Here is a 20023-nt window from a genome sequence, read left to right as displayed (position 1 = left end):
TTTAAAAATTTATCTTAACATCTTCTGTTTGCTATTTAACAATTTCTCTAGGTGTTAAAGCTTTTCTGTGTGAATTCAGAGCCATGTGAACAAAGCTGGGGGAAGGTTTTTCTCACATACCTGGTAATCTTTGGTTGGGTGTTCATCCTAAGCCTAAGATTCTGGTTTGTTGTCTGCTTTGCTGTTTATTGTTGCCCAAGATTGTTTCTGAAGGTTGTGATGAAGGAGCAGAGTATGGTGGGGGCACTGGAGGTTTGTCTTGGGATGTGGGGACCGTGGCCTCTGGGATTCAGTAGCTGGCAGGCTCCCCAGCTCCAGTCCCCACACTCATTGCTTTATTCTGGGTGCAGATGCCTTGCAAATGCTGCTTCACACGGGACCTATTGATTAGGGGTGGGGTGGGGCTGGTGAGCGGCCAGTGGCTTATATATTCCAAATATGATCCCTCAGAGTGGGCTTCATTGGATCACCTGAATCAGAATCGTGTGTGGTGGTGGGGGGAGTGCATTACAAATGCAGATTGCTCAGGGACACCCCAAACCCAAATTTAAAGCCAGAATGTCTGTGGGAATGGAGCCCAGAAACTGATCCTGGGATTGGGTCTGTGAGGGAGGTCATACTGTAATACACAGTTTCAGTAAACTACCCAGGATTCTTCTGCAGATTGGAGTTTGAGAACCACTGTTCTGATGATTTGCCTTATCCCACTCCCTTCTCTTTGTGTTAACTGATTCCCAGTAAAGTCCTGCCCGTCACATGCCCACCACACAATTGGTTTTCCTCTAGTTTATTCCTCTGCAGAGTTGACCCTTTTTATTATCCTTCCTATGTATTCTCTTTCAGGAATTCCTAAAAACTTCTCACCCTCTATAGCAGCCTTTCTTATTAGTCTTATTTACTTATCTTATCCTATATACATATATATAAAATAAAAGTGTTATTTCCTAGTTCTCTCTCCCTCTCTCTCTCTCTCTACATAAATATTTAAAAGTAATAAAGTTGCATTTCACAGCATCCATATTTTTCATTACTTCAGGAAGGTCTTCCCTAAATTAATCTAGATATTATGACACAAATAAATTTGTAGAAAATGTCATCAATTTTCAGAGCATCACTAACACTCTACCTCTAGTAAACATTACTAGTTACCTTCTGGACATGTACTATAGCTGTCTTCCTGGCCATCAGAGCCCCATTATCATCTGTTCTCAGGGTAAATCCTGCCTGACCTGAGCTGACTGTGGTAGTACTGTTCCCCTTGCCAGTGATTCATTTAGGAGAGGGTATGTAAAGTGTTCTAGCCAAGAGATGTAAGGAGAGGGCTGTTTGGTGGCTTCTGAGAAATTTTTATCTCACTTCTAAGGAGACACCAGAAAAACAGGCCCTTCCTGCCACTGGGGTGGTTACATTTGGATGTGGTACCTGGAATTGCAGCCATGTCATGATCATAGGGGACTTAGCCTTGGGGTGAAGCCAGTGCTGAGGACAGCAGACTAGAGACAGAAAGAGCATCAAGATCCTTGGTGATATTGTTGAGTCACTGGATTGACTAAACCTGAAACCACTCTACCTCTGTTACTTATAGCTCAAAGAATCCTAAGTGATAAAATCTCTATTTTCAAATATACAAGTTCTTATAAACCTTGGAAAACATTTTCTTATAAATATTAGGAAAAAAAGAACCCGAAGTTCATCCATTTAAAAACTGCCTTTTCCCCTTAAGTAAAAACTCAAAAAACGTATATCCAAACATTTAAAAATCTTTAGACAAAACAATTATCTTAAGCTGGATGGGTGAAACTCATTCCTCACCCCAACCCCCACAAAGAGTGAGGATTAAAATTTTTTAAAAATCTGATTTTAGCAGTGGTTGAGAGTCCGCCTGCCAATGCAGGGGACACGGGTTCGTGCCCCGGTCCGGGAAGATCCCACATGCCGCGGAGCGGCTGGGCCTGTGAGCCATGGCCGCTGAGCCTGCGCGTCCGGAGCCTGTGCTCCGCAATGGGAGAGGCCATAACAGTGAGAGGCCCGCGTACCAAAAAAAAAAAAAAAAAAAATCTGATTTTACACCACCTTCCAATTTCTGGAAGTTCAAACAGGTTTGGGTAGATAGAGCAAAGCTTCAATTTATTAAGAAATGGCATGTCAAAAATTTTGAGTGAATTATTTTGACTTCAAACTGAATTTACCATAAAACAATGGCCAAGTTGAAAATTTGGTTTTAACCTATAAATAAAATAGTACTTACATACTACTGGGGACTTCCTGAGCTCTGAGTACACTGAGCAGTCCCAGGCTCTGATCCTACATGCCTGCCCTACTCAACTTCAACTTCATCCTAGTAGTGAAGGAGGGTAGACGGAGTAGAGATGGAAGAGCTAGGAACAGGCAGCACAGAGAAAGGTCTCCACCAGGTGAGACCATTTGACTGGCTCTATCTTTTATCAAGTTTTCTAAAAGTGGATGCTCTGCCCATTTTCTAATTTTAAAAAGTTCTCACACAGGTAGGAAGCACCAGTTTTATTATAAACTGAAACAACAGCATCAGTATTTCTACAATTCTACAGTGATTTCCTCCAGGTAATTCATTTGATGGACTTTACTGAGTGGTATTTTCTCCCTCCAACTCCAATCTACTCTGACTCTTCTTTCTCAGCACTCATATTATAAATTATATTAAAAATTAACAAAAATATCACAAAGCATGTATTAATATTAAATGGGGTGTGGTCTGATGAGGCAGGCCCTCCGCATGAGACATTCATGAGGCCAAAGCCCTCCCTGATGTAACTAGAGGGTGGGGATTAACAATTTTCTGGCAATTCCCATCTTGCTTCTTTTTTTCATGTATCTTCTCATCAGAAAGTTCTTGCTGGGTGCAGTGAGTCATGCTAGGACCTCTTGCCCACTTATTCCTTCAACCCCAACTATCATACACAGAGAGTTGAACTATTGTTTACTGAACTACTGACCACAGTGTTATAAAGCATAAATATTTGGTTTTTCTTGGGTTTTGAAAATAAATTATTTTGCTACAAATAATCAAAGGATACATTAATTTGATAGAGTATTTCTGGAATTTGTTCTTCCTTGTGTTGTTAAGAATTTTGTTGAACACATTGTTCTTAGGAATAGTCCATGGTCAACACAACATTTAGTTGCTAAGAATTTTCAATATTTATATTTCTTATGAGGTTCATCCTTCTAAAACATAAGAATTGAAAGCCAAAGCTACGAGATTACATACCACAAAGTAAAAGAATTTATTTACTTTTCAAAGATTATATAAATTCTATTTTAGTGTTATAATTATAGATGTACTATATTTATACTATCATTTTTGAAATTTCTGAAATAAAATCATTTCTAAAAGAAATAGAGAGGGCAGACAGAAGCAAGAAGAACTATAATCCTGCAGCCTGTGGAACAAAAACCACATTCACAGAAATATAGACAAGATGAAAAGGCAGAGGGCTATGTACCAGATGAAGGAACAAGATAAAACCCCAGAAAAACAACTAAATGAAGAGAGATAGGCAACCTTCCAGAAAAATAATTCACAATAATGATAGTGAAGATGATCCAGGACCTCAGAAAAAGAATGGAGGCAAAGATCGAGAAGATGCAAGAAATGTTTAACAAAGACCAAGAAGAATTAAAGAACAAACAAACAGAGATAAACAATACAATAACTAAAATGCAAACTACACTAGAAGGAATCAATAGCAGAATAACTGAGGCAGAAGAATGGATAAGTGACCTGGAAGACAGAATGGTGGAATTCACTGCTGCAGAAAAGAATAAAGAAAAAAAAAAGAAAATAAATGAAGACAGCCTAAGATACTTCTGGGACAACATTAAAGGCAACAACATTCACATTATAGGGGTCCCAGAAAGAGAAGAGAGAGAGAAAAAGAGAAAATATTTGAAGAGATTATAGTAGAAAACTTCCCTAACATGGGAAAGGAAATAGCCACCCAACTCTAGGAAGTGCAGAGCGTCCCATACAGGATAAAACCAAGGAGAAACACGCCGAGACACACAGTAATCAAACTGGCAAAAACTAAGGACAAAGAAAAATTATTGAAAGCAGCAAGGGAAAAATGACACATAACATACAAGGGAACTCCCATAAGGTTAACAGCTGACTTCTCAGCAGAAACACCACAAGCCAGAGTGGCATGATACACTTAAAGTGATGAAAGGGAAGAACCTACAACCAAGATTACTCTACCCAGCAAGGATCTCATTCAGATTTGATGGAGAAATCAAAAGTTTTACACAGCAGCAAAAGCTAAGAGAATTCAGCACCACCAAACCAGCTCTACAACAAATGCTAAAGGAACTTCTCTATGTGGAAAACACAAGAGAAGAAAAGGACCTACAAAAACAAACCCAAAACAATTAAGAAAATAATCATAGGAACATACATATCAACAATTACCTTAAACGTGAATGGATTAAATGCACCAACCAAAAGACACAGGCTTGCTGAATGGATACAAAAACAAGACCCATATATATGCTGTCTATAAGAGACCAACTTCAGACCTAGGGACACATACAGACTGAAAGCGAGGGGATGGAAAAAGATATTCCATGCAAATGGAAATCGAAAGAAAGCTGGAGTAGCAATACTCATTTCAGATAAAACAGACTTTAAAATAAAGAATGTTACAAGAGACAAGGAAGGACACAACATAATGATCAAGGGACCAATCCAAGAAGAAGATATAACAATTATAAATATATATGCACCCAACACAGGAGCACCTCAATACATAAGGCAACTGCTAACAGCTATAAAAGAGGGAATTGACAGTAACACAATAATAGTGGGGGACTTTCACACCTCACTTACACCAATGGACAGATCATCCAAAATGAAAATAAATAAGGAAACAAAGCTTTAAATGACACAATAGACCAGATAGATTTAAGTGATATTTATAGGACATTCCATCCAAAAACAGCAGATTACACTTTCTTCTCAAGTGCGCACAGAACATTCTCCAGGATAGATCACATCTTGGGTCACAAATCAAGCCTTATTAAATTTAAGAAAATTGAAATCATATCAAGCATCTTTTCTGACCACAACGCTATGAGATTAGAAATGAATTATAGGGGAAGAACCATAAAAAACACATACACATGGAGGCTAAACAATACTTTACTAAATAACCAAGAGATCACTGAAGAAATCAAAGAGGAAATCAAAAAATACCTAGATACAAATGACAATGAAAACACAATGATCCAAAACCTATGGGATGCAGCAAAAGCAGTTCTAAGAGGGAAGTTTATAGCTATACAAGCCTAACTCAAGAAACAAGAAAAATCTCAACTAAACAATCCAACCTTACAGCTAAAGGAACTAGAGAAAGAAGAACAAACAAAACCCAAAGTTAGCAGAAGGAAAGAAATCATAAAGATCAGAGCAGAAATAAATGAAATAGAAACAAAGAAAACAAAAGCAAAGATCAATAAAACTAAAAGCTGGTTCTTTCAGAAGATAAACAAAATTGATAAACCATTAGCCAGACTCATCAAGTAAAAGAGGGAGAGGACTCAAATCAATAAAATTAGAAATGAAAAAGGAGAAGTTACAACAGACACCACAGAAATACAAAGCATCCTAAGAGACTACTACAAACAACTCTATGCCAATAAAATGGAAAACCTGGAAGAAATGGACACATTCTCAGGAAGGTATAACCTTCCATGATTGAACCAGGAAGAAATAGAAAATATGAACAGACCAATCACAAGTAATGAAATTGAAACTGTGATTAAAAATCTTCGAACAAACAAAAGTCCAGGATCAGATGGCTCCACAGGTGAATTCTATCAAACATTTAGAGAAGAGCTAATACCCATCCTTCTCAAACTCTTACAAAAAATTGTGGAGGAAGGAATACTCCCAAACTCATTCTATGAGGTCACCATCACCCGATACCAAAACCAGACAAAGATACTACAAAAAAAGAAAATTACAGACCAATATCACTGATGAATATAGATGCAAAAATCCTCAACAAAATACTAGCAAACCGAATCCAACAGCACATTAAAAGCATCATACACCATGATCAAGTGGGATTTATCCCAGGGATGCAAGGATTCTTCAATATATGCATATCAATCAGTGTGATACACCATATTAACAAATCGAAGAAGAAAAACCATATGATCATCTCAATAGATGCAGAAAAAGCTTTTGACAAAGTTAAACACCCATTTATGATAAAAACTCTCCAGAAAGTGGGCACAGAGGGAACCTACTTCAACATAATAAAGGCCATATATGACAAACCCACAGCAAACATTATTCTCAATGGTGAAAAACTGAAAGCATTTCCTCTAAGATCAGGAACAAGACAAGGAAGTCCACTCTCACCACTATTATTCAACATAGTTTTGGAAGCCCTAGCTATGGCAATCAGAGAAGAAAAATAAATAAAAGGAATACAAATTGGAAAAGAAGAAGTAAAACTGTCACCGTTTGCAGATGACATGATACTATACATAGAGAATCCTAAAGATGGCACCAGAAAACTACTAGAGCTAATCAATGAATTTGGTAAAGTTGCAGGATTCAAAATTAATGCTCAGAAATCTCTTGCATTCCTATACACTAATGATGAAAAATCTGAAAGAGAAATTAAGGAAACACTCCCATTTACCATTGCAACGAAAAGAATAAAATACCTAGGAATAAACCTACCTAGGGAGACAAAAGACCTGTATGCAGAAAATTATAAGACACTGATGAAAGAAATTATAGATGATATCAGCAGATGGAGAAATATACTATGTTCTTGGATTGGAAGAATGAATATTGTGAAAATGACTTTACTACCCAAAGCAATTTACAGATTCAATGCAATCCCTATCAAATTACCAATGGAATTTTTTACAGAACTAGAACAAAAAATCTTAAAATTTGTATGGAGACACAAAAGACCCTGAAGAGCCTAAGCAGTCTTGAGGGAATAAAACGGAGCTGGAGGAATCAGACTCCCTGACTTCAGACTATACTACAAAGCTACAGTAATCAAGATAATATGGTACTGGCACAAAAACAGAAACGTAGATCAATGGAACAAGATAGAAAGCCCAGAGATAAACCCACGCACCTGTGGTTAACTAATCTATGACAAAGGAAGCAAGGATATACTATGGAGAAAAGACAGTCTCTTCAATAAGTTGTGCTGGGAAAACTGGACAGCTACATGTGAAAGAATGAAAGTAGAACACTCCGTAACACCATATACAAAAATAAACTCAAAATGGATTAGAGACCTAACTGTAAGACCAGACACTATAAAACTCTTAGAGGAAAACATAAGAAGAACACTCTATGACATAAATCACAGCAAGATCTTTTTTGATCCACCTCCTAGAGTAATGGAAATAAAAACAAAAATAAACAAATGGGACCTAATGAAACCTAAAAGCTTTTGCACAGCAAAGGAAACCAGAAACAAGAGGAAAAATAAATAAATAAATAAAAGAAATAGTACTCTGGATATTTTATAGGGGCACTTTCTTATCATTTTTTTTCTAATATTTTCTTTCTCACTTATATAAGGCATAAGCACTCTAGAATTTCAAAGTTACTCAACTGTCTTTTTGAACCTAAAATTGATTATTTATTTATTATACAACAGCTTCTTATTAGTTATCTATTTTATACATATTAGTGTATATATGTCAATCCAAATAATCTTATGAAACATCTTCAATGCTGTTTCTTCCAGACAGATAATAAAGAGATAATAAGACAAAAAGTTCAGAGAATATTAAGTTACTACATGTGAATAATCAGGGAAAGCTTTAATACCTGGATAGGTAAGTTTCTTACTGAGATAAAGAAACATTTAATATATTTAAAAATATTTACAGGTCCTTCAATATAGGCCAGAAAAGTGGCTGAGAAAAATTTCAGTAGACCATACCAACACATCCAAATTCCTGCCCAGAGTCACAGAGAATACATGGGGGTCTTTCTAAATTCTTACAGGCTGTTTAATGTTTACCATCTTACATGAGCTTTTCTTCATAGTTGTCCATCTCAGTCACTGCCTTCTGAAGTTTTAGCCCACATGCTTCAACTTGACACTGTAAATCTGGAATGACATAATGTGTTCTTCTGATTAGTACATTTTAAGTGTCCAGATATTTTCATAGAGTAAACCACATTCTTTTAGCATTGCCACTCACCTCCTGAAGAATAATGCAGCTGTTTATTCCACTTTGCTTGGATGACTATATGTAGCTCATCCCTACTCTGAAATCCCACAGAATTAATAGGTTTTGACAGACTCAATTTATTGGCTTCTTTCTGCCCCCAACATCATGCTAATTTTCAAACAGCTAATAGGCTAAATTTTACTGATGTTTTCAAAGGAAATTTATGTCGCTGGCACACATATGAATTTTTGGTCATATGGCTCACTTCTGAAACACTTGACTTTCTGAGCTAGCTCCTGTGTCCTGGAACTTAGAAGTATTGCTAAGGCCTCCCAGTAGAACTGAAATAGACAAACCATGTGCAAGGCTTCCAGTAAAGAATCTGTTAACTCTGGGTAGTGCCTAATAGGCATTTTAATGACTTTCAAGCCAAGAAAATATAAGCAGGCAATTGGCTTCCACAGAGTCTTGAACTGAGGAATTCAAGTAGTGTTTGAGAAAGATTATTCAGGCAGCCACGTCTCACATGTGTAGATGCAGAACTGAAACTAAAGCAGAAAGAACATATGGCTTGAATGATCTGAGACCCACCATTAGCCTGTGTGTGTGGACTAAGATCTGACCCCCAGCCCCAATAACAGCCCTTGTTGGTACTCTTTTTGGGAAAAGGTGGAAAACAAATTTACACAGGTGGATTAACTGACTTCTATGAAGAAAACAATTTTAAACATTGAAATTTATAAAATTTCCATGTTACATCTGTTCAGGTGTTTTAATAACATATTTTTAACAGTAAACTTTAAAATCTTAAAAAATTTTTTTTTGATAGATCTTTATTGGAGTATAATTGCTTCACAATAAATACTGTGTTAGTTGATGTTGCACAACAAAGTGAATCAGCCATATGCATATACATGTCCCCATATCCCCTCCTTCTGGAGCCTCCCTCCCATCCTCCCTATCCCACCCCTCTAGGTCATCACAAAGCACTGAGCCGCTCTCCCAGTGCTATGCTGCTGCTTCCCACCAGCCAACTATTTTACATTTGGTAGTGTATATATGTTGATGCTACTCACTTCACCCCAGCTTTGCCCTCCCACCCCATGTCCTCAAGTCCATTTTCTATGTCTACCTCTTTATTCCTGCCCTGCAACTAGGTTCATCAATACCTCCCTTTTATTTTTAGATTCCATATATATGTGTTAGCATATGGTATTTGTTTTTCTCTTTCTGACTTACTTCACTCTGTATGACAGACTCTAGGTCCACCCACCTCACTACAAATAACTCAATTTCATTTCTTTTTATGGCTGAGTAATATTCCATTGTATACCTGTGCCACATCTTTATCCATTCATCTGTCGATGGACATTTAGGTTGCTTCCATATCCTGGCTATTGTAAATAGTGCTGCAATGAACATTGTGGTACATGTCTCTCTTTTTTTTTTTGCAGTACGCGGGCCTCTCACTGTTGTGGCCTCTCCCGTTGCAGAGCACAGGCTCCGGACGTGCAGGCTCAGCTGCCACGGCTCATGGGCCTAGCTGCTCCGCGGCATGTGGGATCTTCCTGGACCGGGGCACGAACCTGTGTCCCCTGCATCGGCAGGTGAACTCTCAACCACTGCACCACCAGGGAAGCCCACATGTCTCTTTTAGAATTATGGTTTTCTCAGGGTATATGCCCAGTAGTGGGATTGCTGGGTCATATGGCAGTCCTATATTTAGTTATTTAAGGAACCTCCATACTGTTCTCCATAGTGGTTGTATCAATTTACATTCCCACCAACAGTGCAGGAGGGTTCCCTTTTCACCATACCCTTTCCAGCATTTATTGTTTCTAGATTTTTTGATAATGGCCATTCTGACTGGTATGAGGTGATGCCTCATTGTAGTTTTGATTTGCATTTCTCTAATAATTAGTGATGTTGAGCATCTTTTCATGTGCCTCTTGGCCATCTGTATGTCTTCATTGGTGAAATGTGTATTTAAGTCTTCCACCCATTTTTTAACTGGAATGTTTGTTTTTTTGATATTGAGCTCCCATGAGCTATTTGTATATTTTGGAGATTAATCCTTTGTTGTTTCATCTGCAAATATTTTCTCCCATTCTGAGGGTTCTCTTTTTGTCTTGTTTATGGTTTCTGTTGCTGTGCAAAAGCTTTTAAGTTTAATTAGTTCCCATTTGTTTATTTTTGTTTTTATATCCATTACTCTAGGAGGTGGGTCAAAAAAGATCTTGCTGTGGTTTATGTCAAAGAGTGTTTTTCCTATGTTTTCCTCTAAAAGTTTTATAGTGTCTTGTCTTACATTTAAGTCTTTAATCCATTTGGAGCTTATTTTTGGGTATGGTGTTAGGTAGTGTTCTCATTTCATTCTTTTACATGTACCTGTTCAGTTTTCCCAGCACCACTTATTGAAGAGGTTGTCTTTTCTCCATTGTATGTTCCTGCCTCCTTTATCATAAATTAGGTGACCATATGTGCATGTGTTTATCTCTGGGCACTCTATCTTGTACCACTGAGTTATAATTTGTTTTTGTGCCAGTACCATACTCTCTTGATTACTGTAGCTTTGTGGTACAGTTTGAAGTAGGGGAGCCTGTTTCCTCCAACTCCGTTTTTCTTTCTCAAGATTGCTTTGGTTATTCAGGGTCTTTTGTGTTTCCATATGAATTGTAAGATTTTTTGTTCTAATTCTGTGAAGAATGCCATTGGTAGTTTGATAGGGATTGCACTGAATCTGTAGCTTGCTTTGGGTACTATAGTCATTTTCACAATATTGATTCTTCCAGTCCAAGAACACGGTATATTTCTCCATCTGTTTATGTCATCTTTGATTTCTTTCATCAGTGTCTTATAATTTTCTGAATACAGGTCTTTTGTCTCCTTAGGTAGGTTTATTCCTAGGTATTTTCTTCTTTTTGTTGCAATGGTAAATGGGAGTGTTTCCTTAATTTCTCATTCTGATTTTTTGTTGTTGGTGTATAGAAATGCCAGTGATTTCTCTGCATTAATTTTGTATCCTGCAACCTTACCAAATACCAGTGATATTGGTCTATAATTTTCTTTCTTTGTGATATATTTTTCTGGTTTTGTTATCAGGGTGATGGTGGCTTCGTAGAATGAATTTGGGAGTTTAAACTTCAAAAACTTTATGCATCCATATAAATATATAAAATTTCTATACATATCTTCAGTCTGCCTTCTTAACTTTGTTTCATGAAAATGAGGCAGTTCCTTAAATCAGAAAATAAATTCACTCTAAACAAATGTTTTAATTAGAAGTTACTAGATATTGGTATAAATTTTTATTTTTATTCAGCATGTTCACATATATTAATGTTATCCCTCAAATTGCTACATAAGTGAAAACAGCCCCATTTTTCAGATGATGAGAAATGAGATTTTCTTTGATTCTCTTGCCTAGTATCTTACAGTGAATATATGCATTAGCCAGCAGTCAAACTGACAAGATTTTAAACTCAGGTAAGGGGATCTATTTGAGAGAATGGCTCCTTGAATAAATAAATAATTCAATATGGCCTTAACTTGGTAGATAATATTTGTATGGTACATCTTTTCCACTTATCAAGTGATATCATTATATGAGAGAAAAGATAAAATAACGTACACATAGAGAATTTAGTTTTGAGGGTAACCAGTTGAAACAAGGCAATCTCTAATGAATGTTGCATCATGTGTTGCTTTGTTATTAAGTACATGAGGGCTTGCAGAGGGTTCCATTCACACAGGCACAGCTAAAACATTTCTGCCTATCCTCTGAAAAATAAGGAGGGAAGGAAGTTAATGTTTGTTGATTGTATACTATTCCAGGCACTGTGCAGGGTGCTTTCTCCTATTTCATTTAATTCATAGTCACAACTATCACGAAAAACAGATACACAGACACAGCCTGAAGGGGTTAGTGCACCACGGCTAGCCGGGAGGGAGTCCGGGCAAAAATCTGCCAAAGAAGCAAGAGACTTTTTCTTCCCTCTTTGTTTCCTGGTACGAGAGGAGAGGGGTTAAGAGCGCTGCTTAAAGGAGCTCCAGAGACAGGCGCGAGCCGCGGCTAACAGCGCGGACCATAGAGACGGGCATGACACGCTGAGGCTGCTGCTGCCACCACCAAGAAGGCTATGTGCGAGCACAGGTCACTGTCCACACCTCCCTTCTGGGGAGCCTGTGCAGCCCGCCACTGCCAGGGTCCCGGGATCCAGGGACAACTTCCCCAGGAGAACGCAAGACATGCCTCAGGCTGGTGCAACGTCACGCCAGCCTCTGCCGCTGCAGGCTCACCTCGCACTACGTACCCCTCCCTCTCCCTGGCCTGAGTGAGCCAGAGCCCCCGAATCAGCAGCTCCTTTAATCCCGCCTGTCTGAGCAAAGAATAGACGCCCTCTGGTGACCTACATGCTGAGGTGGGGCCAAATCCAAAGCTGAACCCCGGGAGCTGTGAGAACAAAGAAGAGAAAGGGAAATCTCTCCCAGCGTCCTCAGGAACAGCGGATTAAAGCTTCAATCAACTTGATGTACCCTGCATCTGTGGAATACCTCAACAGACAATGAATCATCCCAAATTGAGGAGGTGGACTTTGAGAGCAAGATTTATTATTATTTCCCATTTTTTCTCTTTTTGTGAGTGTGTATGTGTATGCTTCTGTGTGAGATTTTGTCTGTATAGCTTTGCTTTCACCATTTGTCCTAGGGTTCAATCCATCCATTTTTTGTTTTTACTTAAAAAAATTTTTTTCTTAATAATTATTTTTTTATTTTAATAACTTTATTTTATTTTACCTTACTTTATTTTATTTTATTTTATCCTCTTGCTTTCTTTCTACCTTTTCCCCCTTTTATTCTGAGCCGTGTGGATGAAAGGCTCTTGGTGCTGCAGCCAGGAGTCAGTGCTGTGCCTCTGAGGTGGGAGAGCCAACTTCAGGACATTGGTCCGCAGGAGACCTCCCAGCTCCACATAATATCAAATGGTGAAAATCTCCCGGAGATCTCCACCTCAACACCGACATCCAGCTTCACTCAACGACCAGCAAGCTACAGTGCTGGACACCCTATGCCAAACAACTAGCAAGACAGGAAGACCAATCCCACCCATTAGCAGAGAGGCTGCCTAAAATCATAATAAGTCCACAGACACCCCAAAACACACCATCAGACGTGGACCTTCCCAGAAGAAAGACAAGATCCAGCCTCATCCACCAGAATACAGGCACTAGTCCCCTTCACCAGGAAGCCTACACAACCCACTGAACCAACCTTAGCCACTGGGGACAGACACCAAAAACAACGGGAACTACGAACCTGCAGCCTGCAAAAAGGAGACCCCAAACACAGTAAAATAAGCAAAATGAGAAGACAGAAAAACACACAGTAGATGAAGGAACAAGATTAAAACCCAGCAGATGTAACAAATGAAGAGGAAATAGGCAGTCTACCTGAAAAAGAATTCAGAATAATGATAGTAAAGACGATCCAAAATCTTGGAAATAGAATAGACAAAATGCAAGAAACATTTAACAAGGACCTAGAAAACTAAAGATGAAACAAGCAACGATGAACAACACAATAAATGAAATTAAAAATACTCTAGAAGGGATCAATAGCAGAATAACGGAGGCAGATGAACAGATAAGTGACCTGGAAGATAAAGTAGTGGAAATAACTACTGCAGAGCAGAATAAAGAAAAAAGAATGAAAAGAATGGAGGACAGTCTCAGAGACCTCTGGGACAACATTAAACGCACCAACATTTGAATTATAGGGGTTCCAGAAGAAGAAGAGAAAAAGAAAGGGACTGAGAAAATATTTGAAGAGATTATAGTTGAAAACTTCCCTAATATGGGAGAGGAAATATTTAAGTCCATGAAGCACAGAGAGTCCCATATAGGACAATTCCAAGGAGAAACATGCCAAGACACATATTAATCAAACTGTCAAAAATTAAATACAAAGAAAACATATAAAAAGCAGCAAGGGAAAAACAACAAATAACACACAAGGGAATGCCCATAAGGTTAACAGCTGATCTTTCAGCAGAAACTCTGCAAGCCAGAAGGGAGTGGCAGGACATATTTAAAGTGATAAAGGAGAAAAACCTACAACCAAGATTACTCTACCCAGCAAGGATCTCATTCAGATTCAATGGAGAAACTAAAACCTTTACAGACAAGCAAAACCTGAGAGAGTTCAGCACCACCAAACCAGCTTTACAACAAATGCTAAAGGATCTTCTCCAGGCAAGAAACACAAAAGAAGGAAAAGACCTATAATAACAAACCCAAAACAATTAAGAAAATGGGAATAGGAACATACATATTGATAATTACCTTAAATGTAAATGGATTAAGTGGTCCCACCAAAAGACACAGACTGGCTGAGGGATACAAAAACAAGACCCATATATATGCTGTCTACAAGAGACCCACTTCAGACCTAGAGACACATACAGACTGAAAGTAAGGGGATGGAAAAAGATATTCCATGCAAATGGAAACCAAAAGAAAGCTGGAGTAGCAATTCTCATATCAGACAAAATAGACTTTAAAATAAAGACTATTAGAAGAGACAAAGAAGGACACTACATAATGATCAAGGGATCGATCCAAGAAGAAGATATAACAATTGTAAATATTTATGTACCCAACATAGGAGGACCTCAATACATAAGGCAAATACTAACAGCCATAAAAGGGGAAATCAACAGTAACACTTTCATAGTAGGGGACTTTAACACCCCACTTTCACCAATGGACAGATCTTCCAAAATGAAAATAAATAAGGAAACACAAGCTTTAAATGATACATTAAACAAGATGGACTTAAGTGATATTTATAGGACATTCCATCCAGAAACAACAGAATACACATTTTTCTCAAATGCTCATGAAACATTCTCCAGGATAGATCATATCTTGGGTCGCAAGTCAAGCCTTGGTCAATTTAAGAAAATTGAAATCCTATCAAGTATCTTTTCCGACCACAACGCTATGAGACTAGATATCAATTACAGGAAAAGATCTGTAAAAAATACAAACACATGGAGGCTAAACAATACACTACTTAATAACGAAGTGATCACTGAAGAAATCAAAGAGGAAATCAAAAAATACCTAAAAACAAATGACAATGGAGACACGACGACCCCAAACCTATGGGATACAGCAAAAGCAGTTCTAAGAGGGAAGTTTATAGCAATACAATCCTACCTTAAGAAATAGGAAACATCTCGAATAAACAACCTAACCTTGCACCTAAAGCAATTAGAGAAAGAAGAACAAAAAAACCCCCAAGTTAGCAGCAGGAAAGAAATCATAAAGATCAGGCAGAAATAAATGAAAAAGAAATGAAGGAAACGATAGCAAAGATCAATAAAACTAAAAGCTGGTTCTTGAGAATATACACAAAATTGATAAACCATTAGCCAGACTCATCAAGAAAAAAAGGAAGAAGACTCAAATCAGTAGAATTAGAAATGAAAAAGGAGAGGTAACAACTGACACTGCAGAAATACAAAAGATCATGAGAGATTACTACAAGCAACTCTATGCCAATAAAATGGACAACCTGGAAGAAATGGACAAATTTTTAGAAATGCACAAGCTGCCAAGATTGAATCAGGAAGAAATAGAAAATATGAACAGACCAATTACAAGCACTGAAATTGAAACTGTGATTAAATTCTTCCAACAAACAAAAGCCCAGGACCAGATGGCTTCACAGGCAAATTCTTTCAAACATTTAGAGAAGAGCTAACACCTATCCTCCTCAAACTCTTCCAAAATATAGCAGAGGGAGGAACACTCCCAAACTCATTCTACGAGGCCACCATCATCCTGACACCAAAACCAGACAAAGATGTCACAAAGAAAGAAAACTACAGGCCAATATCACTGATGAACATAGATGCAAAAATCCTCAACAAAATACTAGCAAACAGAATCTAACAGCACATTAAAAGCATCATACACCATGATCAAGTGGGGTTTATTCCAGGAATGCAAGGATTCTTCAATATACACAAATTAATCAATGTGATATACCACATTAACAAACTGAAGGAGAAAAACCATATGATCATCTCAATAGATGCAGAGAAAGCTTTTGACAAAATTCAACACCCATTTATGATAAAAACCCTGCAGAAAGTAGGTGTAGAGGGAACTTTCCTCAATATAATAAAGGCCGTATATGACAAGCCCACAGCCAACATCATCCTCAATGGCGAAAAACTGAAAGCATTTCCACTAAGGTCAGGAACAAGACAAGGTTGCCCACTCTCACCACTCTTATTCAACATAGTTTTGGAAGTTTTAGCCACAGCAATCAGAGAAGAAAAGGAAATAAAAGGAATCCAAATCGGAAAAGAAGAAGTAAAGCTGTCACTGTTTGCAGATGACATGATACTATACATAGAGAATCCTAAAGATGCTACCAGAAAACTACTAGAGCTAATCAATGAATTTGGTAAAGTAGCAGGATACAAAATTAATGCACAGAAATCTCTGGCATTCCTATATACTAATGATGAAAAATCTGAAAGTGAAATCAAGAAAACACTCCCATTTACCATTGCAACAAAAAGAATAAAATATCTAGGAATAAACCTACCTAAGGAGACAAAAGACCTGTATGCAGAAAATTATAAGACACTGATGAAAGAAATTAAAGATGATACAAACAGATGGAGAGATATACCATGTTCTTGGATTGGAAGAATCAACATTGTGAAAATGACTCTACTTCCCAAAGCAATCTATAGATTCAATGCAATCCCTATCAAACTACCACTGGCATTTTTCACAGAACTAGAACAAAAAATTTCACAATTTGTATGGAAACACAAAAGACCCCGAATAGCCAAAGCAATCTTGAGAACAAAAAATGGAGCTGGAGGAATCAGGCTGCCTGACTTCAGACTATACTACAAAGCTACAGTAATCAAGACAGTATGGTACTGGCACAAAAACAGAAAGATAGATCAATGGAACAGGATAGAATGCCCAGAGATAAACCCACGCACATATGGTCACCTTATCTTTGATAAAGGAGATAGGAATGTACAGTGGAGAAAGAACAGCCTCTTCAATAAGTGGTGGTGGGAAAACTGGATAGATACATGTAAAAGTATGAGATTAGATCACTCCCTAATACCATACACAAAAATAAGCTCAAAATGGATTAAAGACCTAAATGTAAGGCCAGAAGCTATCAAACTCTTAGAGGAAAACATAGGCAGAACACTCTATGACATAAATCACAGCAAGATCCTTTTTGACCCATCTCCTAGAGAAATGGAACTAAAAACAAAAATAAACAAATGGGACCTAATGAAACTTCAAAGCTTTTGCACAGCAAAGGAAACCATAAACAAGACCAAAAGACAACCCTCAGAATGGGAGAAAATATTTGCAAATGAAGCAACTGACAAAGGATTAATCTCCAAAATTTACAAGCAGCTCATGCAGCTCAATAACAACAAAACAAACAACCCAATCCAAAAACGGGCAGAAGACCTAAATAGACATTTCTCCAAAGAAGATATACAGAATGCCAACAAACACATGAAAGAATGCTCAACATCATTAATCATTAGAGAAATGCAAATCAAAACTATAATGAGATATCATCTCACACCGGTCAGAATGGCCATCATCAAAAAATCTAGAAACAATAAATTCTGGAGAGGGTGTGGAGAAAAGGTAAAACTCTTTCACTGCTGGTGGGAATGTTAATTGGTACAGCCACTATGGAGAACAGTATGGAGTTTCCTTAAAAAACTGCAAATAGAATTACCATATGGCCCAGCAATCCCACTACTGGGCATATACCCTGAGAACACCATAATTCAAAAAGAGTCATGTACCAAAATGTTCATTGCAGCTCTATTTATAATAGCCAGGAGGTGGAAACAACCTATGTGTCCATCATCAGATGAATGGATAAAGAAGATGTGGCACATATATACAATGGAATATTACTCAGCCATAAAATGAAACGAAATTGAGCTATTTGTAATGAGGTGGATGGACCTAGAGTCTGTCATACAGAGTGAAGTAAGTCAGAAAGAGAAACAAATACCGTATGCTAACACATAAATATGGAATTTAAGGGGGAAAAATGTCATGAAGAACCTAGGGGCAAGACAGGAATAAAGACACAGACCTACTAGAGAATGGACTTGAGGACATGGGGGGCGGGGGAAGGGTAAGCTGGGACAAAGTGAGAGAGTGGCATGGACATATATACACTACCAAACGTAAAATAGATAGCTAGTGGGAAGCAGCTGCATAGCACAGGGAGATAAGCTCGGTGCTTTGTGACCATCTAGAGGGGTGGGATTGGGAGGGTGGGAGGGAGGGAGACGCAAGAGGGAAGAGATATGGGAACATATGTATATGTATAACTGATTCAATTTGTTATAAAGCAGAAAGGAACACACCATTGTAAAGCAATTATACTCCAATAAAGATGTAAAAAAAAACCAAAAAACAGATACACATTTTATTTTTATTAGAAGGCTCTAAGAATCAGAGTAATTAACTAACTTTTCCAAGATCACAGAGCTAGTTAGAAGTGATCCCGTGATTCAAACTGAGGTTGGCTTCATCACCAAATCTTTATCTTTCTAACTCTCTTACATGACTGTCAAAAATATAAAAGCTACAAGGAGATATGATATTTGTCCATGAAAATGTGGTTAGTGTGGCCATATATTTGTTTAGTATATCCTAGAATATTTAAAGAGGTACACTTAAGACAAATGAAAAGTATTATTTATTACTACATAAAATATGTAGTGAATTAGTCTAATGTCTAATTCCAAGAGGTGGTTTAGATAGTTTAAAAATTAATATAATTAATGAAAGATATTAAGACAAATATGGTATCTTTGTGACTGACTTAATAACACTGACATCAGAGAGAACAATTATACCTTTCTGTTAAATGTCCCTTGCTGCTTTTGTCAGGATATAATCCTAAACTAGATGAAGCATGGATCTGAGCCCACATGATAAATTCTATGTTATTACTTCTAAATGCAGCTATCATTAAGAGGAAGAACTGATTATCTTAAAAATAAACTCCAAAGAATTGGTTCCTGATATGTGAATTTTATGCTATTAATTCTCAATTACCTAATAATTGGTAGAACAGTAGACAGTAAAAATGGTAGCTAATTCAAAACCCATTTTTCAGCATTGTAAAGTATTCTTAGGATCACATTTGAATATACTTGTGCATCAAAGTTCCAGAATTTACTAGATTTAAAGGAAAATAAACTACACAATCATGACCCAACTCAAGAAAGGAAAAGCTATTATACTTTCCAGTATTATTCTCTCTACATACCCACCTAAATCTCCCTTTCTCCCTATTTCAAGATAAACATAGATCCTTAGTCTTTAAATCACAGACCCCAATGAGTAGGGAAGCCAGTTTCTTCAGATTATTCACTATGTATTTACAGCATCTCTAAGTAAAAACAGGGAAAGCAAATAAATGTTTTACTTTAAAACACAGAAACCTCTGGAGGTTGTCGTGTGGAAATATAAGTAATGTCAACAAATAAATCATTTTACTTAAGGAGAGAAGATACCACGTAGAATCGAGAAAAATAGATGTATTATGAATAATCCATAATGTGAACAGCCCACCAGTGTATAGTTAGAAGCTGGTTAATATATTTTCATTGTTTTTTTTTTTTTACCTTTGAATATATTTTCTGTAATAAAGAAGTGCTAAGAATTATTTTTAAAATACATAGGACAGGGCTTCCCTGGTGGTGCAGTGGTTGAGAGTCCGCCTGCCGATG

The 20023-nt window shown here is 37.4% G+C and overlaps 1 protein-coding gene across 1 annotated transcript in view; it reads right to left on the bottom strand.

The window, feature by feature from the left end:
- LEKR1 (leucine, glutamate and lysine rich 1) overlaps positions 1-20023 on the bottom strand; it is a gene marked incomplete at its 5' end in the record, with an annotated part of 146742 nt that overhangs the window by 78561 nt on the left and 48158 nt on the right. The window contains one exon of the mRNA XM_007447836.1: positions 8051-8132. Coding sequence (XP_007447898.1) covers positions 8051-8132 — 82 coding nt within the window. The remainder of the gene's footprint in view (positions 1-8050; positions 8133-20023) is intronic.

The sequence above is a fragment of the Lipotes vexillifer genome, unplaced genomic scaffold (assembly GCF_000442215.2).
Source record: "Lipotes vexillifer unplaced genomic scaffold, Lipotes_vexillifer_v1.1 scaffold1207, whole genome shotgun sequence".
Taxonomy (NCBI): Eukaryota; Metazoa; Chordata; class Mammalia; order Artiodactyla; family Lipotidae; genus Lipotes; species Lipotes vexillifer.
This window is presented reverse-complemented; position numbering and strand designations above follow the sequence as displayed.